Genomic DNA, 8,934 nt, shown 5'->3' with positions numbered 1-8,934 from the left:
CATTGGACCTAGAACTGGACAATTGGCATCTTAATCACTGATAGTGTATATTCCTTTACTGTTCTGCATAACATGCAAGTAATTTGCGTTTCTGTCTTTCCCTTTCCTCATCAGTCTCTATCCCCTCCTCCACCATTTCCTGACTCACCGCAAGACCAAATTTAATCTTAAATGGTACTTTGCTATTGTCCAGCATATTGGTTTTTAATTAAATAGACTTTTCTGATTGGACAAAAGCAGAGCTGGTGATCTCTACTCCTTGACTAAGTGACTTATTTTATTTTTGTACAATATTTCCTGCAGACTATTTTTTGAAAGATCTTGCTATGTCATTACTTCATGAGATAGAGATGTTATACCACTTGAGTAATGATATTCCAAACATAATAGTTCCTATCACTGCTTCTTAACTACAGCTGAGATAGAGATCAAGTCTACATGAAGGCTGAAGAGGAAGCGTGCAGCCATGGAAACCACATTTTTTTTTATCAGAGCTGGTAGGAGAAGGACCTGGATTTGGTTGGCCCAGATGCTTCTGCCTTCCTCTGATACCACCATAGAGAGCACTGGGTTTCAGGAATGGGAGTGAGTGAAAAAACAGCGTTAGGTTTGGATAACCCCAAAACTTGACTTACTGAGTGAGTGCCAACGCTTAGGAAGCAATGATCTTAGAGAAGCCATTTCTGGTTAAGCTTCATGATTATATCTTGGAGAGTATCTATGCTGTGATAGTTTTTAAGCATCTGTCTATACTTGCTAATCATCATTTTACCAAAGAGGAAATATAAGATGCTAAGCCCTCCACTGACAATTCTCATTTGGAATTAACAGCATTTTTGTTCTCATTATATTTTTAATTTTTTTCTAATTATACTTTTTTACATTATTTTCTATTTAATGTAGGCAGAGCTCTGTCTGTTTATGGCTTTGACATATTTTTTAATGAACTTATTTAAGTAAAAAAGCAAGTTTATTTAAAAGGAAATACTAAGAAAATAGCAGTTTAGGATATTGTCAAAATCACAACAATGGTATCAGTATTAGAACAAAATGATTCAATTAATCCATATTTAATGAGCATCCCACACCCAACAGTGGCATTTGACAATGCAGCAAAAAGCTATAATGGGAAGAGCAGTAGACTTTTAGTGCAATTTTTAAGTTGCAGTTTTTCCATTCATTAACAGTATTACTTTGGCAAGTCAGTGCTTTCTGTGCCAGAAGGTGTATAAAAGAATTTTTTTTAAGTTTTAAATGCTCTGGAAAATGTAATTTTTTTATTATGTCCATTTATAGGCTCCTACATCACAAACTGGTAGGTGTAGCTTAGAAGACCTGTGCGGGGATTTACCCACATCTTGCATGTTTGGACTAAACGAACGAGATAGCCATCTGGTTTTTGTTCTTCACGAATATGTCAGAGAAGCAAATGAATATTTTATCCAGGCTTGAAATGAATCTGTTTTGAAATTAACAGAGTTTGGTGAAACAAATAACATACTTAGATAAAATGATCACAGAAGTTTTTGTTGTTTGTTTGTTTGTTTTTCTGTGGAGTTGACATATAAGCTGAAATCTGAATAGTGAAAAAGAGACGACTATTAAAAGCGGCGGAGGTGCGGGGGAGGCAGAATAGTTCTATGAAGGGAACAGCATTTGCAAAAAGTAGAAAGAGGTTGCTATTTCCCAGGAGCAAAAATGGCTGGAGCTTGGTGGACTAAAAAAAGAGGAGAGCAAGATGAGAATGGAGAGGTCCTCAAGGACCAGGTCATCCAGGACTTTGCGAGTCACTGTGAGCAGCTCGTGCTTTATTCTTAATGCTTTGGAATGTCATTGAGGAGTTTTTGAAAGATGGTTCAGTCTTCCAAATTTCAGTTTGAATGGCCAAGCCAGTTTGGGGGAAATCATAGAATTCTAGGTGAAGGCTAATGATATATTACCTGGAATGTGGCTGCTTCAAAAAGCCTGCCTGATTTTCCCCAACTCTACCTTGGTCCTTGAAGCTCCCACCCTCCCCAATACCGCAGATGACTCTTATGTCATTTATCCTATTATGTTTTAATACTGTTTCACACCATTCTTATTCTCCTACCGCCCAAAGTCTTGATTCAGAACCATCTTATTTAATCTTAGAATTGCCTACACTTTTTGTGAGAGGGACTTTGGTGCTAACTGTGGATGTCTTGTAGTGCTCTGGTGGCTGCTGTGCAACTCCTAAATGAGGGGATGGGTGACGGGCCCCGGCATCCTGGCCGTCTTTGCACAGCTGACCACGGGCAGGCCCCAGATTCGCCTAGGCGAGTCTACAGTGCCAGAAGGGGCTTTAAGACATCCGCCGGTGTGTTATCCTTGAGTAAAACATGAGCTCTAAAAGCCCAGCCAGGGGCATGCACCTTCGCAGAGATTCACCATTAACCCGGTGACTGAAGGCCTAATGTTACTCCTCTTGGAGAAGTGCTGTTAAGATGGCTAGGATACCTAGGTAATGGTTTCTGCCACTTAAGGTTATGACAAGAAAAGCCATGGTCTTTTTGTCTGGCTACTATAGATTTTGCTGTCAAAGAATGCCCTCTTATCTGGTGTTGGGCAGATCCTAGGGACTTAATATCCTTCCTGCATTTCCTGCATTTCTGCTCACCTATGTGAGCAGCTGTCAACTTATTAGAGCAAAAAACTGCCTAGATATCAGTTAGCTTTCACTTCTACACTTTGTCCTAAAATAAGTATTTGGTAGTATCAAAAGAATTCCAATAAAATACTTCGAAGCAAAAAAAAAAAAGAATTGCCCACAATTCTTACTTCTGTGTCTTCCACCTAATAAATGTTATTCATATATTTGTTAAATGAGTAAATAACACAAATTCAGTAGTCTCAGCAGTCAATATGCCTCAGAAGCAACTGAGGAGAATAAAAATATGGATTCCAGGGCCACGCGCCCAGAGATTCTGATTCATAGTTTGGCGTATTTGTTGTAAATCTTCCAGGTGATTCTAAGGTGTGGTCAGAGTGGAGAACCAAGGGATCAGGCTGATTCTGGGTGGCCTGGAGTATCCTGCCAGTCCCACCCCTTTAAATGCCTATATATTTGCCTTTTCCTCGTGAATGTTGAAAATATGACAGAAATGCCCTGGTTATCTGGCCTTTAAAGTTATTCAAAATAATGAATATGAAATCTATTATAGGAGGTCATTGGACAGACAGCACTGTAATATCACTGGTCCAGGTCTTTTAGGTTGCATTTTTCAAATATACTATCAATTAGCTTTCCTTTGGATGAAGAAGATAAATTACTGTTTTTCACTAGACATGTGGAATTCGACTCACTTATTTTTTATCAGCTATGAACCTAAAAAATCTCAAAACGAGGAAGGAGTTAAAACATGACTTCTTCAGAAAGTCTGGCAGTGGTGTGTTTGTGTAAGTGTTTTGACTTCAGGAGGAGAAAATCTTTATTTAACTCTATATAATGTGTATATAATAATATAATTTTTGAGCACCTGCTTCAAAATAGAAACTGGGATGGTGGAGATAATAACAATAAACAAAAATTAAACCAAACCGGGCTCAGTGCCCAGGAAGACTACCCAGATTCCAAGAACTGGGCAAGGAATAAACCAATAGAGGGAAAAGGCAAGGATGGAGGGAGTTGTAACTGCCATCATTAAAAATGACCGCTTCGAAATGCTATCGCTGTTGAGCAATTCCATGGGACATTTGTCATGTGGGTGGGGTTCCTGCTTTTCTCATTTCAATGACGAGATTCCAGTGGAACTTGCCTTCCTAAAATGTCAATGCTAAACATGCCAATAATTACAGCAATCATTCATTACATTCGAGATTTTATAATGCTGTAAACTGCTTGGAAATAAATGGTCCAGGAGTGAAAATAGGAGTTCATATCAACTTTAATTAAAGTTACAAGGAAAACGTTCATGTTTCCTAGGTTGCCTAAATGTCGTGTGATTTACAAAAACAAAAGAGGAAATCCTTTTTGTGTGTTTAGGGATGGGTGTCTAATACAGGAACCCGTGTTTTCCTGTTATTGAAAAGCATCCTTTAATCTTTTAAGCACATTTTAGGACCTGCATATATTCCAGGTGTGTTATTTCCTTTAACATTAAAACATAAGAGCAGGGCATGACTATCAGAGAAAAATATTAGAGCTCCCTTTTGTATCATAGTAGACACAAAAAACAAATGAATTAAGTTAAATGGATGGGCAGAGCCCTGGGCAGACTGGTGATACTGCCTGAATTTAGTTAGGGGAATGGTTATTGCTAATGGGACTTAACAGGCTTATACTTGGAGTTGTAGGCCAGAGAGGCCATTTGTGAATAGAAGACTATAAAATTTCCTCTGATCGTGGATGTTAAGGAAATGATGACTTTTTAACCATGAAAGTAAATGTAATTGGTGTGAAATGTTCTGGAGCTTTGAGCCAAATAATGGGTAATAAACCTAAGCATGATTTGAAATTTAAAAAGATCTGTATTTGCTAAATTCTGGTTAAAAGCAGAGAGATAAGATTATACTGAAGTTGTAAAAATAGTCCTAGAACCACAGAGATTTTCACCAGACCTAAAAGCAAGATGCCCACATCTCATTCTCCTTTTTGTTCCTACTTTCATGACCCAGACACATTAATGCAATAAACTCTGCAATGCGTGAAGGCGAGTCTTCCTACCACCAGCCACGACTGGGGTAGGTGCTTTCTGTCTGTGTATCCCTCAAGGATTCCTTTGCTATCTGTTGAGCATCTGCATAGTTATTTGAAAATGTGGACTCTGTGGGATTATTTGAAACAAAGAAAGAATGTGCCATTGATGCACAGTCTTATTAGGATTGCATTCATTATGACAAGTAGTGCTTTTCACTTTTCCTGGTTCCTTTAATAACATCATTGGCATTAAACCTTACAATTCTTCCAAATAATTACCTCTCTACACTTGAGGCTCTGAGTTAGGAAGTAAGCAGTCATAGAAATCTTCCAAGTTGACTCTCTCCTAGTGGCTGCTGCCTGACCTCTGTCTGACATGTGACACTGTCTCTCCTCAGCATGACTGAAGCTGGGGTGGGGAGAACCGTCCTGGTTCCACAGGTTCATGTGGGGGGGCACCCAGCTTGCCAGATGCAGTCATAACCAGATAGAAACACAATACAAACTAGACTATATTTTAAAGCCCAATAATTCTGTTTGTTTGTTTGTTTGTTTTTTGGAATGAGGTATTTATTACTCCTTGTTTATTTTTTGGAATGAGGTATTTATTACTCCTTATTAGTGAAAACTGGAATATTTACACTGAACTATAAAATTAGAAATATGCATTACAGTTCCCTAAGGGAGCCAGTAACTTCCTCTTGCTTTAAAATTCGGCCTTTCCCAATAACCCCTACCTGGTTCCTATCAACCCTGCAGTTGGCCATTGTATACTTGTAGCCTCTATTAGAGGTGGCTGGTGTTATTCGATTGCATTCAGTTTGAACAAATGAAAACAAATGAAGCAGCCCTTACAATTAGAATTGTATTGTAACTGCTTGAACGTGGAGATTATAACTTCCCTTTCTTTTGAGTTCGCCCCTCACCGAAGGCACACATATTCACTCTTTCAATAGATAGATGTCTATATTTCTATGTATATAAATATAAATATATTTTTTCTCCTCGCTCTCGCTCTCATTGATATATGCATGTAGGTGTGAGATGGAAATACCACTGACTGAGGAAACAAACCAACCTGCACACCCACTTATCTGAGTGGTCTTTTTCTTGGCAGTGACAAACAAGAAACCCACACAGGTGTCCATTACAAAGGTCAAACAGTTTGAAGGCTCCACATCGTTCGTGCGGAGATCACAGTGGATGCTTGAGCAGCTTCGCCAAGTTAATGGCATCGATCCTAATCGGGTGAGTGACTTGTCCAGTGTTGAGCACAGGCGTTCCCTTCACACATGACTCTTTCATTGCCCTTGGTGGTGGTGGTGGTTGTCTGAGTCATTTTAACAAAGCTATTTCTCTACTTCAGTTATGTAACTCAGACTTTCTGATGTTTGATGCAGGAAACTTAAGGGGATACATATAGAAGAAATGCTACCTCCAATAATATTTTTGTTAGCAAATTGCAAAGAGCAGAGTTCAAGTATTATGTCCATGGTTGTCAATATGAAAAACCATGTTCATCCAAGCTTCATTTACTTCCTAATACCATCAGTAATAAAGTTTAATTACCAAAAAAATGAATGAATGGCTCCTTAAAAGTTATATATTAGGATTCTATTGGATTTAATATGAGAAACATTTTATGGCAGAGTTATTTATTCAAAGTATATTCCCTTTTACTCACATTCACCGTACGAAACATCAACAATGAGGAAAAATAAAATGTAAATTGTAACTATATGCTAAAATAATGAGGGGGAATCTTTTCTTACCAAAGGTTGGGGCACGATTAATACAGTTCACTGCTGAGAACCTGAAGGAATTATGTTCCAAGTAACTGGGAAAGCAGTATGCAGTCTGGATTCTGACACAAGTCAAAGTGTGATAGGCTATAGAGACTTCTGTGAGACTAGCTTCCTTGAGACATCTTCAACTACTGTTTTAGGCTTTGCTTGATAAACAGAGAAAGGTGGACTCTCCATGTACCTGAGTGCTAATAAAGATGAGCCTTATGATTAGGACCAAAGTTTTGAAAGGTGTTTTAGCCTTTATGAGTCTTTTGTTGGGCATAGGTAGAAGCAGCAGTTTTTATACATTGAAATCAGTAGTTATTTCACTGTCTTTTCCAGGATTCTGCAGAGTTTGATTTGTCGTTTGAAAATGCTTCTGACCAGTGGGTAGCCAGCACAGCCTCAGAAAAATGCACCTTCTTCCAGATCCTCCACCACACCTGTCAGAGGTACCTCACGGACAGGAAGCCGGAGTTTATTAACTGCCAATCCAAAATCATGGGAGGTGAGTGGGCATTTGTATAACTTCATCCTGTTTCCTTAGACCCACTTTTACATAAAAAGTTAGGTGTTCTGCAAAAGAACGACCAAAAAAAAAAAATTCTAAATATTCAGAGCTAGACAGCATAAGAACCATTCAAGGGAGTTCACTGTATGCTAAATCTAGACACAGTGGTGTGTTTTCACTCTCATCCAAAAACTGATCTTTTTAGAAGACTAGTCACTTAGCTAAGATTATTTGTACTATGAGAACAAACCAGTTCCTTTATTAGAAAACCTTTCAGTTTGGTTTCTTTACTACCATTTTTTATAATTTCGTTGCAGAATGCTGTTTTTTGGGTTGCTCTTTCCTGTTATTTCTCAAGATAGTCTACAAATGTTAATATAAAAATTCTTAGAGATGTAACCCCCTTCTTTCAAATAGCAATTAGTCTCACAATTATTCCTTCAATGGCATACAGAGCTGAGTTAGGATGAGTGCTAAAAGCCAGCCTAGGCTGGAGTGAGTACCAGCATTGGCAAGATAATGACAAACATTTAAGAAGGTGCTTAACACATTTTTTTTTTTAGGTAGGCGACATTTCTTTTTAGGGAATTGAAAAATGTGCTGAAAATATAAAAGCCTCGCCAATCATTCTGTGAGTTGAAGAAGAGTGTTTATATCATTGGTCTTTTCACTGATCTGATCTGGTTTTGAAAGAAATTTTTTAAAATATATCAACTTTCTCTTAATCAAATGTCAAATGAGGGTCACGTTAGAAATATTACATATTCTCTTCGAGCTGTATATATCTTTCATTTGGACTTGGGGCTGAATGCCCTTATTCTGTTCTAGCAACTGATGTACTCATTGTCATTTTGTCACTAGTCTTTTAGATGTTGTTTGGAGAAGACACTGTCCAACACTTATTATACACTGCCATGTTAGTGTTCCTCTTAAACAGGAAGTTGCTTATATCATAAGAACCTCGAAAGGTCTTTCTCAGGCATTGATGTAGAGTCATCTTATAGATTCTCTATTTAGTCCTAGAAAAATAAGGTGATGAATATAAGAGGTGATGAATGGTGCATTTTTTCTTCCAGGTGACCTCATCCTATGGTATAAAAGTCAGAAACATTAGACAGAGATGTGAAAAGGAAAGAAACTATCAAACACTACCCCCTTACTATTTAGAAAATATAATGAGATATAGCTTTTGATCATGTCTCTGCCATCAATGCTCTTCAAATAAATCCTGCTTTCAAAGTCCACTTTAAGTTTGACAGACTTGACAAAAGGTCGAAGCACACCAGGCTCAGGACCACAGAAGGCTGCATGAAAATGGAAAGTGAAACATTTTTCCCATCGGTGTCAGTATGGTCTGTAGCTTGCTTGGCTAGCGCTTAAGCGCAGAGTCTCCACTAAAAATAACATGACGTTATGGATTTGAACTTTCCATTGCCCTTGGAGCCAGACTCCTCTCAAGTGCTTCACTTCCCCCATGTTCCATCTCAAGTGCAGAGGGGCCAGAAACAGAAACAGTGCCATAGGAACTATCACATTTCCTCAGAATGGGAACATGAGCTGGAAGCAAGGGGACCACAGACTCTCTCCATTGCCCTTGCAAAGGAAACAAGCCATTCCCTCCTGCCAAGGTTCAGGAGAGCTTTGGTGACTCTTCTTTTCCTCCTCCCCTAAGGGACAGCACTAGGCAGTTGCTCTTCTGTTTTGCCCCGTAGCTTTCATTTCTTCTCTCAGAACAGGTCCTTTCATTCTTTTACTCACTCTTGTTTTATCATGTAATCATACAACGAATGAATACTAAGTACCAAGTATGCGCTAGTCACTGTGGTACATCTGGATATGGAGAATAGTTCCAGATGTGGCTTCTCAACAGCCACATCTATTCGCCACAACACAAATCCCAGATCCCAGACTGGCAGATCCATAACAGCCTTTCTGTATGCTCTTCATTTACCTTCTTGAATATCCTCAGACCTCCCTAC

The 8,934-nt window shown here is 38.6% G+C and overlaps 1 protein-coding gene across 4 annotated transcripts in view; it reads left to right on the top strand.

The window, feature by feature from the left end:
- STXBP6 (syntaxin binding protein 6) overlaps window positions 1–8,934 on the top strand; it is a 234,223-nt gene that overhangs the window by 178,042 nt on the left and 47,247 nt on the right. For all 4 annotated transcript variants that reach the window (XM_015585549.2, XM_015585548.2, XM_025043365.1 and 1 more), the window contains exons 3-4: window positions 5,775–5,905; window positions 6,787–6,952. In XM_015585549.2, coding sequence (XP_015441035.1) covers window positions 5,775–5,905; window positions 6,787–6,952 — 297 coding nt within the window. The remainder of the gene's footprint in view (window positions 1–5,774; window positions 5,906–6,786; window positions 6,953–8,934) is intronic.

Source organism: Pteropus alecto, unplaced genomic scaffold (assembly GCF_000325575.1).
Source record: "Pteropus alecto unplaced genomic scaffold, ASM32557v1 scaffold171, whole genome shotgun sequence".
NCBI lineage: Eukaryota > Metazoa > Chordata > Mammalia > Chiroptera > Pteropodidae > Pteropus > Pteropus alecto.
The sequence above is the reverse complement of the archived record's forward strand: the minus strand, read 5'-3'. Positions and strand labels throughout refer to the sequence as shown.